The 19,392-nt window shown below is 42.1% G+C and overlaps 1 protein-coding gene across 2 annotated transcripts in view; it reads left to right on the top strand.

The window, feature by feature from the left end:
- Positions 1–1,444: 1,444 nt before the first annotated feature.
- Positions 1,445–19,392, top strand: part of LOC136874043 (farnesol dehydrogenase) — a 75,060-nt gene continuing 57,112 nt past the window's right edge. Inside the window, exon 1 of one of the 2 annotated variants that reach the window (XM_067147541.2) lies at positions 1,445–1,699. In XM_067147541.2, the coding sequence (XP_067003642.2) occupies positions 1,529–1,699 (171 nt within the window). In that variant the 5' untranslated portion in view covers positions 1,445–1,528. The remainder of the gene's footprint in view (positions 1,700–19,392) is intronic. The other variant, XM_067147542.2, reaches the window with a different exon arrangement.

Here is a 19,392-nt window from a genome sequence, read left to right as displayed (position 1 = left end):
CCGAAGGCTCGTGAGATATCCAGAAACAAACTATTGTGTATCTGTTTAATTTTCGTGATATCCTCTGTCAGTCTTAAAAGTTGATGAGTCATGGCGTGCTCTTTTCTGAAGATGAAATCTTCGTTTAGCTCCACATTGAGGTCGTCAATAATGTTCTGGGGATGGGATATGAAAATATTCTCCGAAATGATAGATCTGTAGTTCTGTTGGAACGTACGGTCAGACTGCGGTATGGGTAACATAGTAACGTTCGCAGTTTTACAGCAGGCTGGAAAATACTTGTAGCGGAAAATAGAATTAATACTTTCGTTAAAGAAGTGGGGAACTTTTTGAAAAGTGGTTACCCAAACCCCGCTGGGGCCTCGGGTTTTTCAGTTTTTGGCCTCTCAATATTTGACGTTATTTCCGCAGGAGTTTCGAAGTTGGATTTCATAGGCGAGTAGGGAGTCATCAGCTTCGAGCAGAGCTTCCTCCACTTTTTCTAAGTCATCGTTAAAAGGTTTGGTACTAGGTAAACAAATTGTTTCAACTTGTCTGCCGAAGCCTAAGCCTTTTCTTCATCGGTGTAGACCTCTCTGTCCATGCAGTGCGAGTATGTCTGACCTTTCATCACTAAACCTGCGAGCTTACCGGGCGAGTTGGCCATGCGGTTAGGGGCGCGCAGCTGTGAGCTCGCATCCGGGAGATAGTGGGTTCGAACCCCACTGTCGGCAGCCCTGAAGATGGTTTTCTGTGGTTTCCCATTTTCACACCAGGCAAATGCTGGGGATGTACCTTAATTAAGGCCACGGCCGCTTCCTTCCCATTCCTAGGCTTTTCCTGTCCCATCGAGCCATAAGACCTATCTGTGTCAGTGCGACGTAAAGCAAATAGAAAAAAAAAACAGCGAGCTATTCCATAATGGTGGCAACACGTATTCATTTGCGTGGTATGAAAATTGGAAGCCGCGGATAATCATTTTCAGAGCTGCCGACAGAGGGGTTCGAACCTACTATCTCCCGAATGTAAGTTGATACCTACGTGACCCAAACCGCACAGCCACTCGCTCGGTATGTACGTATTCAAGTTACCGTATACGCCTATACTGTTTATGATGATAAAATAATGTATTATTCACTATTCTCTTACGTGTCAACAGTCTCTCCATAAAGGAGCTCTCCGCTGATTGCTACAAAACTGAAGCTCTGTATCATTTTCAATATTCGGACTGTGACAAGTACGAAAGCCACAGTCAAAGCAATGGGAAGGGAATTCAGTACCACATGATATATCTATCAATAAAACCTGTTGGATATGTTAAGCGATAAAGATTTTATCTCGTAGTGCCAGATGACCTCGGTTTGCTTTCCTCATGAAGTACGCTAGTACTAAGCCAGTTTGTCATACAGCCAGATGTGTTATATTTATGAGTGAATTGAGATCTTTCATCTGCCTTTATAACCGGTAGAACTGCATGAGTAGACAACTTTTTATCTTGCCTTGAGTGTACGGTGACCTTGGTTTGCAGCGTGGGCACCCCTGGTTGTTTATGCTAGGCAACTCGCAAGCCAGTCATTCTTCAGTAGCCATGGAGCGTTGGTCTGGGAGAGTGGCATTAGTAACAGGTGCCAGTTCTGGCATAGGAGCAGCAACTGCTAGTTCACTCGTCAAAAGTGGCATGCAAGTGGTTGGACTTGCACGCCGTGACGACAAAGTTAAGGTACGTACAATATACTCCTCCAGTACAGTTAATTCTTACCCAGAGCCATCTCTGGTGAGATACAGTATTCACGGGGCATTGCGTCATCTGGTGTAGCTTAGGTCAAGCTTTTACTTTCATTTATCTCTCTCAGCCTCATCCTTGACAACATGGGACTGAGGTACTTATAATAATAATAATAATAATAATAATAATAATAATAATAATAATAATAATAATAATAATAATAAATAATAAATAATAATAATAATAATATTAATAATAATAATAATAATGGCTTTACGTCCACTAACTACTTTTACGGTTTTCGGAGACGTCGAGGTGACGGAATTTAGTCGAACAGGAGTTCTTTTACGTGCCAGTAAATCTACCGACACGAGGTTGACGTATTTGAGCACCTGCAAATACCACCGGACCGAGCCAGGATCGAGTCTGCCACGTTGAGTGAGAAGGCTAACGCGTCAACAGCCTGAGTCACTCAGCCCGGCCTGAGGTACTTTACTGGTAACACTGTTGTTATGAGGCCAGCCCCTGTTATGAATGGTGTCAAGTGTTGATCGTAAGGTGGGTTGGTGCATGCATTTCACTAGGCTTGGCAGACTTACTGTATATGCAAAAGCACATTCTGGCTCAGCGAGGAAAGCAACGAGAAACAACTTCACCCCTCATTTCACTAGTAAGCCTTTTCAGTGTCGCCTAGTTAATCTATGACAGCTGATGGTAGAACTATTGGGGATTCAAGTAGATGCCGCGCTGATGACTCAACATACATACACTTAACTCAAGGGTCTAGCCCCTTCGTTCAATAGTCAACGTTGCAGCCTTCGATTTCAGAGGGTCCCAGATTCGATTCCCAGCCAGTCCGGGGATTTTAAACGTGTACGGTTAATTCTTCCGGCTCGGAGACTGGATTCATATGTTTATGTCATTATATATCTCCTTACACAACAGCCACAAAACCACGCAACATAGAGACACGCTGTAGTGAATACGTCCCTTCACATAGGGTTTGGCGTCAGGAAGGGCATCCGGGCGTAAATCGTGAGTAATTCTACATGTGCGACACAGCTCACACCCGCAAAAATGCGGAAGAAGAAAATAGTTATCTCACGATATGTGTGCAAAAACGGTCTGACCCTCAAAAATAAATATAACAAGATGAGTGCTGCCATCTGTTGGTTGAAATGGGTACTATCCATTATTTGTTATCCCAACATCGGTAGACCATGGTGGCTGAATCTTCTGCGAGGGCGGTATTAAAGGGGGGGGGGGGTAAAGGGGCTGCAGCCCCGGGCCCCACGTGTCAAGGGGCCCCGGCCTTTGGTCGAACCTAAAATTGTATAAAAAAGGCCTGCTGCTCCACCTATATGAATATTTACACTCGGAAAATATCGAACACGCACTCTCCCTTCCTTCTTATCAGCTGTCCGCGTTAGTATTTCATCACTGCTAGAATCAATTACCGTTTGAAGACACGAATCCTCGCTACTTACGCACTGTAATTATTGTAAAGGTTATTGTTGACGAAAATTTAAATCTGGCAGCTTGCGAGTACGGACAGAGGTGGAAGGGGGGAAGATGTCTAGGAAGTTAGTGGGAGGGGACAGCGGAAGCACGGTGGAATGCGCATGCTATACTATATCTTTGTATCAGGAAGAGAACTTCCAGTTCACCTCTAATGATTGAGCCATTCGTAAGTTACGACTGTAATGTTCTTGTAAAATGGATAGAAAATATCCTAGTGATGCCAAAAAACGTTAAATTCTGTTTTGGATGTCGATTTGATAGTGATGATGAGACAAATGTAAAATATGAAAAATAAAGAAAAATTGTAGTCTATTTCAGCACTTCCCTATTCATCAATTTAAGTGGAAGTAGTTCTATAACGACTTCAGTATGCTAGTCTTATGTGATGTTACGAAGAAGGGGCCCCACATTTTTAAATAGCCCAGGGCCCCCGAACACCTTAATCCGGCACTGTCCGCCGAGGTAGTTTTGTACAGCGCTAAAGTAATCCAACTGACCGGAGAGATAACCAAAGGTATTGAGTAAACTTTCACGCATATATTGTATACATATAAAATAAGAGTTTCGTCTGTACATTTCACAGAATTTAAAATGAATGGTATTTCTGTATCGGTCATGTCCACAGCAACAAGAAAATGCACGTTTTAATTTTCCTTCATTTCTATCTGTCTGTCTGTCTGTCTGTCTGTCTGTCTGTCTGTCTGTCTGTCTGTCTGTCTGTCTGTCTGTCTGTCTGTCTGTCCGTGCATTACGAGAAAATGAAAGAGAATTTAATGAAGATCGGTATGTGTAGTCGGGCAGTGAGTCACTACAATCTACGACATAAATAATTTTATTCACACTGAGTGAAATGGTACTTTAGGCGAAGACCTAAAATTTAATTCTCCAATATTTATGTTAATAATGATAACATCGATAAATACAAAAGTTATAGAGAATTAAATTTCCGATAATTTATGTCTTATACATTTTTATCGTAACGGCTATAATAACAGAGATATTAATTAATATGAATGGTTGTTGCCAAGTCCAAGCAACTAGAAAATGGGTATATAGAATTTAATGAAAATCGGTATGTAAAATCGGGGAATAAGGAACTACAGTCTAGGCTATAAATAATTTTATTCGCCCTTGATGATATGGTAGTTTAGGGAGAGACGCCTGAAATTTAATTTTTAAGCACCCATGTTATTGGTACTATAGAAAAGTAAAGAGCTATGCAGTTTAATACAATCTTACCCACACGTATGCACTACTTCACCTAGAATTCTGTACACAATGTAGAATTCCGTAGCGAAGCGCGGGTACATCTGCTAGTCTATACTATAAAGAGAGACTGTGAGTTTGTTTATATATGCAACGGAATATCTCAGAAACTACCGGATAGATTTTGAATTTTTTTTTAACCGCTTGAAAGATAATATCATTACAGGTAACATAGGCTATGTATAATCGCGGAATATCAAAGGGTTCCCGCGAGAACCGTGATTTCAGAAAGAAAATGGCAGCAGTAATTATTCTTAAAGTTTGGATGTTTGCCTGCCTGTGTTTTTTCACTTAAGAAACTGTCCGGCTCCATGGCTAAATGTTTGTCGTGCTAGTCTTTTGTCCAGAGGGTCCCGTGTTCGATTTCCGGCGGGGTCGGGGATTTTAATCTTAAATGGTTAATTCCCTTTCGGTCGGGGACTGGGTGTTTGCGCTTTCCCCAACATCCCTGCAACTCACACACCACACATAGCACTATCCTCCATCGCAATAACACGCAGTTACCTGCAAATGACAGATGCCGCCCACCCTCATTGGAGGGTATGCCATACAAGGCCGGCACCCGGCTAGAAACAGCCACAAGAAATTAAATTTTTAAAAAGTACTTGACTGATTGCGCTCAAATTTGGTAAGCTCATAGCTAATACCTTTGGTTAATAAACAGGCTACTTACTATCACGCTATATTTTAAGTGGAAGGATAGTCAGAGGAAAGCGTACGTTGCAACCCTTAAAATTGAATACCCAACAATGGAGTGCACCAAGTATACCTGAAATTCGATTTCCGAGAAAAAATGTGTGTATGAATTTTCTTCGTATCAGTGATAGTTATTGAGAAAATGATGTGCTGTGTTTGGGCGCATGCTTTATCTTTGGTCTCGTGTCTTGGTTTCTTTCATGTAAAAACTACTTGACGGACAGTGCTAAAATTTGCGAAGCATATAACTGGAACATTTCGTTAACACATGGGCTACTTACCATTACAGTGTATCTTAAGGGGGTCCTGCATGGTTATAAAATGTGAAACAAGTCATAGGATAATATACTTCTGGGACCCTTATAAGTGAATAAGTTTCCTGAACAGTTAATCCTACTAAACATTAGAGCAAAGCAAGTGTACTTAAAATTAGATTTGCCAGAAAATAAATATGTTTTATTTTCAAAATCTTCCTCCACTCGGAGGCTGCCAAAGATAAAGAATACACAAACAATTTAATTCAAAAATAAAAATAAATGTATAAGTAAATTATGTCTCAGTCTGGGAAATATAAGTGGTGTCTGAATATAGAAAGAGAACCTGAGCGCTTTCAGCCCCCAGTCTATGAACTCCTTGGTACTGATGTTAAAGGTATTCATCAGTTCTATCGTCTTCTTAGGGACTGTCCCTCTCGCACCGATTATGAGACCCCTCACTTCTATATCGTCCAGTTCGTATTTATTCTTATAATAATACGGCACTGTAGGCAGGTAGATAGACTTCTTTTCTCGGTCCGTTTCCTCTGGTTGGTCGGAGTGTATTTCAAACCTTACTGTGGGGTATAATATATATACTTTCTTCCCTTTAATTGCGATCGTATCTATCCTTCTCGTGCTGCCATTTACTCCAATGCCACGGACTTCCTCATGCACTTGAAATCCTTTCTCACGGAGCGTCTGTGCTATGGATGACTTGATGTTGTGATGTCTAGTGTTTCGAAGAGCTTCACCGAAGGCACAGGAACCCAAGACGTGAGGTAATGTTTCAGTCTCACTACATCTTCTGCAGCGGTTACCATCAATGGACCTTCCCGGTAACTATATGATAATTATAATAATTTCCGAGAAAATGATGTTTCTGTTTTGACGCATCCTTTCAAGGTTTTGAGTTTGATGTCCTTATTTTGAGCCTATAAAATAAGCCACAATATGGCGGAAGCTGTAGCATTTAATCCAAGAACCGCTACATACGTGCATGTGTGATTTACGGCGCCCACTCACACTGTCGGCTTTTCTTTACGTTTCCCAGTAAAACCATAATATACAACTAACTCCGTTTCAATTTGAGGACAGTACAAGGGCACTGCGTGTGAGTCTATCTTATTTTGAATGCCTGTGATTGGCAAGGAACATGAATAGATTGAACAAATGACGAAACAGAAATAAAAACCCACTCGGTCAGCTATCATAGCATGGAGGTTCACTGCAAGTTACTGCTTTAATATAATATAATATAATATAATATAATATAATATAATATAATATAATATAATATAATATAATATAATATAATACAACAGAGATAGCCTCCGTGGCTCAGACGGCAGCGCTTCGGCCTCTCATCTCTGTATTCCGTGGTTCAAATCCCGGTCACTCCATGTGAGATTTGTGCTGGACAAAGTGGAGACGGGACAGTTTTTTCTCCGGATACTCCGGTTTTCCCTGTCATCTTTCATTCCAGCAACACTCTCCAATATCATTTCATTTCATTTGTCAGCCATTAATAATTGCCCCAGAGGAGTGCGACAGGCTTCGGCAGCCGGCACAATTCCTATCCTTGCCGCTAGATGGGGCTTCATTCAGTCCATTCCTGACCCAGTCAAATGACTGGAAACAGGCTGTGGATTTTCATTTTCATAACAGAGATCGTTTTATCTCTCGCTCATTCACAGACTTCCTGATTCTTAACAATCTCCGAGTAGTTGTCACAAATTTTAGTGATATGTCTGGAAACAAACTGTTCTTTAGGGACCCAATTTACTCGATGTCTATACGCAGGACAATTATCTCATATACCGGTATATCCCAATAATAAAACATTACTATTAATCATTAATAATTTTTCATTTCAATTTCTACTTATGCAGGCACGCACTAAAAGCCACTTTACAGCGTAAATATTTTTATCATGTTGCTTTTTTGTCCATTGGCAGATCCTTCAAGACTTTAGCAATACCACAGTTACAGTGTTTAAGATAATGTAAAAAAAGGCGGGTGGAGAGTGGTGTCTGCCTTTATAATAAAAACTGCCCAACTCGATTTTGACTGGCAGTAGGCAAGGGGGCCTGCCATTACATTTGAAATTCTCTAAACCGGTCTACATATAGCGACTTCCCCGTCGTGTTTCTGGGGTAACGCTACGAGCTACGCAATTTAATAAAATCTTACACACGACGTGTACACTATATCTAATAGAATTCTGTATACAATGTAGAATTCCGTAGCGAAGCACGGGTACATCAGCTAGTTCGATATATACTGGGTAGTCCCCCAGCCCCTTATAATTCATGAGGATATGCAACCCATCTAACAATGATAGCCCTTAAAACAGATATTGCTCTGTTTGCTACTTTAGTATGTCAACAACGTAAAATGAAGCAGACTTACATAGAAAAAAAATACTATATGCTCCCCTCACACCAAGACGGAGGGATTATTCCACAAACATTCTGTTTATTGCGTGCTTTATAATCCATAAACCGCTAATGCGAACTAGAGTAAGAGCTAAGCCCTGGTTGGCGAGCGTGGCTGAAGTGGCAAGGTGCCAGTCACACTTCAGCGCTATATGAGAATCGAACCCAGGGCTTCCGCGTAAGAGGCAGGCACGCTACCATGTGGCCGGCTTAGCAGAATCATATGACATTAAAGTTAATTTCTGTTGTAACCAAAGTTGAAATTTACAAAACACAACTTTTATTGCTTCACTTTATGATATTTACACAAATAACTGAAAATTATTTTGAAGCAAAAAGGAATATTGAATCTTGAGAAAAGTTTGTCTTTATACAATATGTACAGGTTTGCAGTCTTTATATACACTTCTATCTTGAAAAGATAGTCTTTGTGAATTGACACGTTGATAGTCGAAAACTATCTGGCACACTAACATAAATGTCCTTGAGAGTCCTTGTTTGTTGAAGTGCCTGAATTCCTAAAAAGCAAGTTCAATTGATTGAAGAAATTCCACCTAGCGAAACTAAGGGAGCTTGCGTAAATTAGGGAATGAAAATGGCTTGTAAAAGAATTACGGTACACGGGCAGCGGAAACAGGTAAGGGAGCGGTGACCAGAGGTGAAACCTCGTACTGCCAGAAATTCAGTCCACCTGGTCGAAGCACATTTTCAAGAGGAGTAGCCTCCGTGCTCGACGTAGGGTGTATTCTGGAGCTGGACACCGGGGAAGTGGGCAATTGAGCAGGCAGGGAGCTCCTATTTATAGTACACTCGATGGTCAGGCACGCGCACTGAGGGCTGCGCGTCGAAGCTAGCAGAATGATACACAGGCGCGCTTGCAGCTGGCTGACGGAGCGAGAAGGGAGCGCCGGACATACAACAATTTCCCCCTACAGTCACCGTTTCTGATTCCTTAAGCTGATCGGGTGGAGCCGCATACCCAAGGTTGCAAGCGCGAAACCCGCTACACTTCTACTTCTTCTTCCTTGTATTATTAATATTATTATTAGACTATTATTATTATTATTATTATTATTATTATTATTATTATTATTATTATTATTATAACTGAGAGGAGTGACCGTGCGTCGACTCATGTGGATCTTTTGCCCTTACTGGCACCATATTTTATGAACCTGCGTGTAACTGGAATGGCGGTAGTGTGGAATGTTGTGTGTGAGGAAAGAAAGATTAAGGACATCACAAACACCCAGTTCCCAGGCCAGGTATATTAATCTTTGCAATCAAAAACCCCTCACCCAGCCGGGAATCGAACCCGGGGCCGCCGGGTGAGAGGTGGACGCGTTGCCCCCCTACAGCGCGGCGCCGGACAACCACGCGTGTTATCGCGCTACATCTATGGGGCCAAAGGTCTATATTCGGGGGACGCGTGGGTTCGAACCTTACCGTCGGCTGTCCTGAGCATAGTTTTCTGTGTTTTCCCATTTTCACCTCCAGGGAAACGGCGCTGCAGTTCCTATTAGGAAGCCACAGTACCAGGCATCTTGGGAGGCCACACGCCATTATAATAATTTCGCCTGAATCGTCAGTGTAGTGGCTTTCGGTTCAGAAGACCTTGGGTTCGATTTCCGATTGGCTCAGCGATATGAACTTTAAATGGTTGAATCCCCAACTCGGGGGCTGGGTATTTGTGATATCCCTAAGAGTCCTGAAACCCACATACCATACACAACAATTACACGCTGTTTCCCGTACGTTGGAGATATCATCCACCTTCGTTGCAGGGTCTGACTTTAAGGGCTGCACCAGGCTAGCAAAAGCCAGACGAAATTATTATAATAATTTCACAGTTTCATTTAATTTCATTTGTTCAATACACGCGGCGCGAGGAAGCCTCCACTGTACACATCATGGCTCATCAAGAGATCGCCCGAAAATGTTTAAATGCCCAAGTCTAGGAAATTTTCTTTGCTAGTTAACACACAGAGGTTTATCTAAACTTTACCAGTCGAAGTATGTTTTTAGAATTTTTAGAACGATTTTAAATGTCAACGATCGCTACTAACTGTCCTAAACGATGTGTGTCACTTTCTTAACTCATTCCGGTTCAGTGACTGGTACAGGTGTTACCATATATTTAAAACGGATACAATTTATAAGTTTTATACTGTATATCTGTTAGGTCTTCAGCCCAGAGGCTGGTAGGATCCTCAAATAGCACCACCAAAGGTTATGCAGTTATAGGAAAACCACAAACACCAATGGCAGCACCAAAATGAGGCGTACTAGGCAAGATGAGGAGTGAGGAAGTTTGGCAATGCTTTCCTCACTAGGCCAGAAAGTGTTATTGCAGCACAATTAAACTTATGGACAACAAATTTCATAACAATCAGACGCACTAGTGGTGTTTCGAATGTCATTACTCAACACCACCAACACCCCAGCAGCTTCCATATTGTCACAGCCATGGACTTCGGTGGAAGCTACGCTTTTCTTCGGCCTGTACCAAGAGATGGATGCAAAAGTATACCGTATAGAGTAGTGAATATGTTACAAGACTGTGAGCAACTGAAAAGAGACCTCGACAAAGTTGTGAGATGGATACAAAGCAATGGTATGATGATAAACGGGGTTAAAAGTCTTTTCAATTTTAATTACATTGTTGATGGTGATCACTGTAAGTACCTAGAACTTCATTTGGGTAATCACATAAACGGAACTGTAAATATAGGGTACAGATCTCTGTGCATGGTTATGAGGGTGTTTAGGTGCTGTAGTAAGGATGTAAAGGAGATTGCATACAAGTCTCTGGTAAGACACCAATTGTCCGGCTCCATGGCTAAATGGTTAGCGTGCTTGCCTTTGGTTCAAGGGGCCCCGGGTTCTATTCCGGGCCGGGTCGGGGATTTTAACCTTAGTTGGTTATTTCCACTGGCCCGGGGACTGGGTGTGTGTGTCGTCCTTAAAAACAGAAATTTCATGAAACACAAAGGAAGAATTAGAAAAATTAGAAAAATGTATCAGAAAAAAGTCTAAAATAAAAAGAACAGAGTATGGTTCCAGTGTATGGGACCCCCACCAGGAAAACTTGATTCGAGAAAAGCAAAAAAATCAAAAGAAAAGCAGCACGATTTGTTCTGGGTGATTTCCGACAAAGAATAGCATTACGAAAATGTTGCAAAGTTTCTGCTGGGAAGACTTGGGAGAAAGGAGACGAGCTGCTCGACTAAATGGTATGTTCCGAGCTGTCAGTGAAGAAATGGCATGAAATGCCATTATTAAACTTTAAAAGTAGGAAAGATCACAATATGAAGATAAAATTGGGATTCAAGAGGACAAATTGGGGCAAATATTCGTTTATCGGAATGGGAGTAAAGTAAACTCGTGTCCTCATCCCGAGGTGGTGCAGCCCTTCTCAGACACACTCCCAATGGAGGTGAGCTGCATGTACCATATCAACCACACACCAGCCCTCCTGCCATTCTCAAATTTCTGACAGTACCGGGAATCGAACCCGAGCCCCCGAGGACGGCAGCTAATAACACTAACCGTTACTCTACGGAAGCGGACGGAATGGGAGTAATTGACTGGATGACTGGAATAATTTACCAAGGGAAATGTTCAGTAAATTTCCAAATTATTAGCAATTTATATAAGAAGAAACTAGCTAAACAACAGATAGGGAATCTGCCACGTGGGCGACTGCCCTAAATGCAGATCAGTATTGATTGATTGATTGATTGATTGATTGATTGATTGATTGATTGATTGATTGATTGATTGATTGATTGATTGATTGATTGATTGATTGATTGATTGATTGATTGATTGATTGATCACAGACAGAACTGCTGTGTTCAGTAGCCATTATCCTATTACCATTTCTCAAATATCCACGCTGCTTCTAAAGCGTGTAATATTGTTCGTGGAACATGTGCTACTAACAAGGTGTCTTATCATCGCGGGGTCAGGGAAAGAATTTAGTCAATTTGTTTGTCATAGATAGTGGAGATTATGGAGTCTCAGAGAAATGTGATAACAAGTTGAGCAACCTTCACGTTTCTAAGACAAGACAGTTGAATACGTGGCCCTCTGTCGGAATTCGAGAATGAATTCTACTCTTGCAGAATGTCTATCACGATACTAAAATATTTCAATTAAAGGTAAGAATTTAAGGTAATTCCGAATATCGCTGACCAAAATACGCATTTAAGCATTTCCGGTTTTCATACACTGGAAATAGACACATAAGAAAAATAATCGTATGGCGATGGGCTAACATAATAGAACTTTCTTTCTTTCTTTCTTTCTTTCTTTCTTTCTTTCTTTCTTAGTCTGTTTAGCCTCCAGGGTTGGCTTTGCCCTCGGACTCAGCGAGGGATCCCTCCTCTATCGCATCAAGGGCAGTGTGCTGGTGCGTGAGACATTGGGTCGGGTTATACAACTGGGGAGGATGCCCAGTACCTCGCCCAGGCGGCCTCACTTGCTGTGCTGAACGGGGGCCTTGCGGGAGGATGGGAAGATTGGAAGGAATAGACAAGGAAGAGGGAATGAAGCGGCCATGGCCTTAAGTTAGGTTCCATCCCGGCATTTGCCTGGAGAAGTGGGAAACCACGGAAAACCACTTCCAGGATGGCTGAGGTGGGAATCGAACCCACCTCTACTCAGTTGACCTCCTAAGGCTGAGTGGACCCCGTTAGAGCCCCCGTACCACTTTTCAAATTTCGTGGCAGAGCCGGGAATCGAACCCGGGCCTCCGGAGGTGGCAGATAATCACACTAACCACTACACCACAGAGGCGGTATAATAGAACTACGCAAGTTTATTGACAAAGTATGTAACTGACAAATACGTATTAAAGAGTATAACAAGAGCTATGAATATCGGCTAAGCTGAGTCGAAGGTGCTAGCCTACTGAACCCTAGCTGGCGATGCCTGCCCTCTCTCAGTCCAATGGTGTTCGATGATACTGAAATACGCCAACCTCGTCTGTGTAGATATTCAAGCACGTAAATGAACATCTGTCGGTCAGAATCCCGGCACCTGCGTCTCTGTAAACCGAGAAAGTAATAGTTATTGGGACATCAAACCGACAAATATTATTACGAAAGAATTTTAGCGTGTGTTGATGCCCTGGTTTTAATGGCAGACTGTGCTGAAAGCCTGCAATCTAATATCTTGCAGTTGGAAAGGAGATGTAGTATGATATGAAAATTAACATTTTCAAGACTAAAGTGATGTCTGTAGGAAAGAAACCTTAAGGACTGAAGGCCAAGTAGGGAATACTAAAGTGAAATATGTGTAAATATTTCAAGTATTTGGGATGTGTGTTCTCTCAGGATGGTAGTATACTAAGCGAAATTTAACCAAGGCGCTACAGTGCTAATACAATGAGCTGGCAGTTGTAATCGACAGTATTCTGTGAGAAAGAATTGTCTTGCGGGAAGAAATTGTTCTGATTTCAGACCGATGTTACTGTACGGGGGGTTGGGGTGAAGCTCTGTGGACTCAGGTTATCTTATTCATAAGTTGAAAGTAACGGACATGGAAATAGTGAGAATGATTGCTGGTACAAGCAGGTGGAAACAATGACAAGAGAGTAATCGGAATGAGGAGATAAAAGGCTGAAGTAGGAAAGAACTCAATAGATAAAGGTGTACGTATAAATCGGCTTCAGTGGCGGGCTCATGTAAGGTGAATGGAGGAGGATAAGTTACCTAGCATCAGAGGAGTTAGCTTCACTTTAAAGATTTAATGCCGGGAGGTGTGGAACTAAGCTAAACGGGACCACAGAGCTAGCAGAAAACAAAGAATTGTGGAGACGCACAGTTAATGCACAGAGGCTTGCACACTGAACACTGAGGCAAAGCAGTCTTTAATGAATTTTTTGCCATTTAGATAGGTCATATGGCGACGATGGGATAGCAAAGTACTAGGAGTGCGAATGGCCTTGCTTAAGGCACGATCCCAGCACTTGCACGGTTATGAAAATGGGAAATCTAGGACAACCATTTTAGGACTGCTGACAGCGGGGATCGAACCCATTATCTCCCGATTGCAAGTTCACAGCCACGCGACCCTAGTCGGTAGTCCATAATGAAGTTGTATGTATGTCGCGATATAAAAGCTCGCCTGTAAAAGACCACTAAATTTTTGAATCAGAGTACATCATACATAAGTCATAACAACAATAGTTCACCCTCCTCAGTCCCGCTCTGGCACACCGTTACTTACAAGTGAACAATCAGCATGTTACAATCAAAGTAGGCCTACTTCTAGGCTACTGGCATACATTCGTATACCGCTCTTGATATTACAGGAGTCTACTTTCTCTCATCAAATAAATACATTCAACGAAGTTATTGGACATCTTTCTAGATCTATAAACTTACAGTATATAGGCCTAAAATTTCGTTATTACTGGTGGTTTAAAAGAATGTTTTCGGCGGTGGGAAGATGGGAAATGACTAGGATTGGGAAGGATGGCCTTAGTGTACTCCCCCAGAATTTGCCTGGTGTGAAAATGGGAAACCACGGGAAAACCATCTTCGGGGCTGCTGACAGTGGGGTTCGAACTCACTATCTCCCGGATGCAAGCTCACAGCTGTGCGCCCCTAACAGGAGGGCCAACTCGCCCGGTGCTAATATAACTAATATAGGTTTCTAGCTCTTAAATGTCCAATGTTTCCATTGAGTCAACGTCTTCCCTTTGGTCTTTATCTGTGACTGTGTACTCCCCATTCTTCGTGCTTTCCTTTTCTGCAAAGAAATCATTCCAGAAGCCAGTTTCGTGTTCGCTGGTACAAATTCCATTTGGTTTTAGAGATATGTCACTTTAGATGATGTACTGGTATTATTTACAGTCAGTACCCTTGTAATCTTGCACAAGAGATAATGTTGAAAACCAAGAATTTGTATTTCAAAGGCTTAGAAGTTTAACTGTAAAACAAATCGGCGTATTTTACTGAAAAAATACATAAGGAAACATTTTAAACTCATTTCCCTTCTAATACTCAAACCTTCATTTTTTAATACTTTTGTTAATATGCATGTACTATTAGTTCACCGCTTGTGCAATTTAATTTTCTTTTACCGTATTCTCGTTTCAGCGTTTGAAGATGTGAGTTAGTATTTCTGTTCACGTGAGTTTTTTGTTAGCCACCGCGTATCTCAGTTACTGTTTGCCATTTCCGGGTTGCCAATGGTTGGGTTCGAATCCACCATGTCCTGAATGCAATATCACAGCTTCACGACCCGTACTGTGCAGCTATCTCCCTCGGTTGCGACAGTAAATTTTACCTTAAAAGTCCTCTTTATGCGTTGACGTGGACGTAGGATATTAACAATAACTCGTGCGGTGAATATATCCCAGTAATGTGCTGGAACATAGGCAAGCGAGGTATAAACATAGTGAGAAATGAAGGCCACGTGGAATAGCAGTCCTTTTCGGTTTACCGGAATCTTGTCGCCTGACTTCCACTTCCTCCAGGCTGTTCTAATTCTGGTGTGCAAGCCTCTCTTTTCCCAGCAGTTCCGCTATGTTTTGTACCGCTCACACGTTAACCTTTACGCCAAGATGTTAACTCAGCGTAATGACAACACAGTGGAACGAGCTGCGACCGGAACCGAACCGGGATGGGGCGGCCACTTGTTTTGGCTGACAACCAAAGGGCATCCCTCTCTCTCTCCTAGCACGTGACACACCCTGGGGAATATCACAGTTGCCAAGCAGAAGCTGAGGATAAAATAAAATCTGTATGTAGGTAAAACAGGCAGGAATGCATTTCTTCCGTTTAACTGGTGTGGGTCCATCACGATCAAAATTTAGCATCTTTATATCATGCTTGTTTTCGTTAAAGTACAACCTCCGTAGTGGAATGGTTATTAGCACTGTTAACTGTCATCCTCGGAGTCCTGGGTTCGATTCACGGTTCTATCAGAAATTTATGATTGGCAGGTGGTTAAATCGATACATACAGGTTACCTCAATTACGGGTGTACCCGAAAAAAATCAGTTGCACCACCTCGGGATGAGGATAAAAATTTGTCCGCCACCGTGGCTAAATGGTACCGCTCACACGTTAACCTTTACGCCAAGATGTTATCTCAGCGTAATGACAACACAGTGGAACGAGCTGCAACCGGAACCAAGGGGTCCCGAGTTCGACTCCCGGACGGTTCGGGGAGTGTTTGTACCTTCTTCAACATTAGAATTCATCTCACACTGGGCCCCACCCTCATAGAGGTACAGGTCACCTACAGACCGTGAACGACAGTAAGACCTGCCTCAGGCCTCTCAGGAGGCCATATGCTATTATCACTATTACACCACAACGGTCAAACTGTTCTCAGACACTGGCGAATTTTGTTTTCATAACGAATTGGGTAATAGGGGAGTCATGTCCTTACCCTTCTACATAAATTAAGTTGATAGCACTGTGCAGACAAGGGCTAACCGGCAGCTCCATCGTAGGGAGATCAATCAAATGCTGGGCTGGTCGGACACCAGCGTGACTCTTCTGGTTGAGTTTATATATTTTGTTGAGTTTGATAATGCTCTATCAATCTAGCATCAATGCCGGCTTATCAACGTGGCATACCCTGAAGAGTTACAACAGTCCAAGAAAGTGTTTAAAGAATCCGGGTATAGGACTGATTGAACCTTTCCTAAAAGAACGCCCAGATATACCACACTAGCGACGTTTCTTCCGTTATCAGTCAGTGATATTTTGAAGGTTGATCCAAACTTCCCATCACTTGAGGCACTAGGTCATAAGCAGAGGTGCTCCTTCTGTCCCCGTACAAATGATCGGAAGGTAAAACTCATGTGTTCGTCTTGCCAGCGACCGATATGCAGTGAACATCGGGTTGTACCTCTTGTTTCGATTGCAATGAATAAACATTCAAGTTTGAAGAACCCTGTAACGATATATTATTACCTAATTATCCACATTGTTAGTTTTACTTGACCAGTAGTGACTGTCATCTTCATTTATTACTGGGGAAAACTGCAAAAACACTGAGAATATTTTCAGGATTTTTTCGGTTTTACAATGGTAAAAATCACTAAGAAGATTCTTAATGAATATCTGAAAGTATCCGTGCATTTCATTTTCAAACATGCTGTAAATGTATCGTTCAGAATTCAGTAACATATTGGGGTTTGTCAAGTCCCACCTAAGGAAGTGTGGCCTTTGAGAGTTGTTATTACTGTGCTGAACATCACCGGCGTCGTTAGCTGTAAATTATTGAGGGAGGAGTGGGACTTGCGCTAATTATGTTCTAAGTAGAAGTTATAGCTTTATTCGTAAAAGGAAATTTTAGAAACTACTCTAACAGGTGTGTTAAAAACTATTATTTTTAAGCATAAAAGTAGACCATTCCGATTTTACAAACTTGACTGTTCTAGATTAAAATATAAATATACTATTCAAAAGTTATGTGAATATAATACACATTTTATTGAAGTCCAACTCCTTGGATGAATGGTCAGCATTTAGGCCTTCGGTTCAGGAGGTCCCGGGTTCTATTCCAGGCCGAATCGGGGATTTAATCGTGATTGATTAATTCTTCTGGCTCGGGGATAAGTTCCGACGCTCTTCTCTTCATATTCAGACAACACACCACACTACCAATCACCACAGAAATACGCAATAGTGATTACATCCCTCCATATAGGGTTTGCGTCAGAAAGGGCATCCGGCTTTAAAACAGGGCCAAATCTACATGTGTGTGACAGTTCGCACCCGCGACCCTACAGGTGTGGGAAGAGCGCCAGAATACAGATTTTATTGAAAAAACAATAAAATTAAGTCACCAAAAGGAGATCTTCACATTACTCCAGCCGACAGTAATCTGTGTAAGTAATACGCATGTCTTACTGGCCAGTACCAAACTCTTTTTCTTCTTCTATTATTCTTCGAAACAGGAACCATTGCCACTATTTCTTGTCATCATTAAGTGCATTGACCGACTCACGCAGGTAAAATTTTGAAAGAGACACATTATTATTGATTTTGGAGCGAATTTTCCGGTGCGAAATTACGATTGCTTGAGAATTTTGGAGGTCACTCCAGTTACAAATTTATTTTACTTCGTTGAAAGTGTCTGTTGTTTTAGAGTCCTTCCGGTTCACAGTGCAAGTATAATTGTACATCGTCCGGGTATAAGTGGTGTCAGCAGCTGTGATACCTTTTATATAAACATAGAAGAGAAGAGGTCTTAAAACAGACCTCTGTCAGATCCCAGCCTCTACGATTCGCCAAGATGAATATTTATTAGAAACACATGTTAGATGTTCGCGAAGATATGCGTCCATCCACAGGAGACTGTTCGTTGACAGATAGAGCTTGTTTATATCGAGTGAGAGCGTATGACGCTGTTGATAGTGATTCGCACGTCGGATGGATACGTTAAGCCTTAAGAAGACCTATTGGTGTTATTCGACGGCAGTAGGCTACGTGCCGTAACAAGGTTTCACTCTCTCCCTAACTTATTATCATAATCTCACAGCTAGACACGCAGGTCGCCCACGGGTGTCAAATAGAAAGACCTGCACCAGGCGATCCGAATATGTCTCGAACACTTCCTGTTTTAAAAGCCATGAGCTAAATACATTAAGTTATAGTAATGAAACAGACCTACCAGCACTTCACAGTAAGTTCTAATATCGTACCTATACAGAGCAAAGAGGTAAGACTCCCTCATGGTCTACATTCTGATTACTTCTTCCCAGTAATTGAGGATAATTAGACGGCAGTGCTGAGTGGCAAGTTGAAACAATGCTGAGCTAGCGCTCTGTGCCTGCACTGTTACACTAACCACAGCGGTGGAAAATGGGCTTAATAGGGGGGGGGGGGGGGGGGGGGAGCGGCAGTGATCTCAGGTTATGTCCAGAGTTTGAACTATCATCTTTATATTTAAAGTTGAAATTTGTTCCTGAAGAATAAGAACATTGCCTTTTTTGTCTATGAATGCAGTGGTTGTTCCTGTGAGATGAGCCAAGAAGGAAATACGTTTAGTATCAAATGCGGATATCCTTTTTTTTTTTTACTGCTATTGGTTAATACACACCTTAATTAAGGCAACAGCCGCTTCTTTCCCACTCCTATACCATCGTCGCCATAAGATCTATCTGCGTCGGTGTGACGTTAAACAAATTTAAACAATTTCCTTATGTGTCTGAAATCACGAAATTGAAATCAAGAAATAAACTTAAAGTTGAGAGTGACTAATACTGAAATGATCAGAAATTAAGCCCTACACTGCAGAGCTAATTGTTGTCCGACTCCTTAGCTGAATGATCATCGTTGAGGTCTTCGATTCAGAGGGTCGCGTGTTAGATTCCCGACCCGGTCGGGGATTTTCATCGCGTGTGACTGGTTGTTAGCCGGCCCCATGGTGTAGGGGTAGCGTGCCTGTCTCTTACCCGGAGGCCGCGGGTTCGATTCCTGGCCAGGTCAGGGAATTTTACCTGGCCCTGAGGGATGGTTCGAGGTCCACTCAGCCTACG

The sequence above is a fragment of the Anabrus simplex genome, chromosome 5 (assembly GCF_040414725.1).
Source record: "Anabrus simplex isolate iqAnaSimp1 chromosome 5, ASM4041472v1, whole genome shotgun sequence".
Classification (NCBI taxonomy): domain Eukaryota; kingdom Metazoa; phylum Arthropoda; class Insecta; order Orthoptera; family Tettigoniidae; genus Anabrus; species Anabrus simplex.
This window is presented reverse-complemented; position numbering and strand designations above follow the sequence as displayed.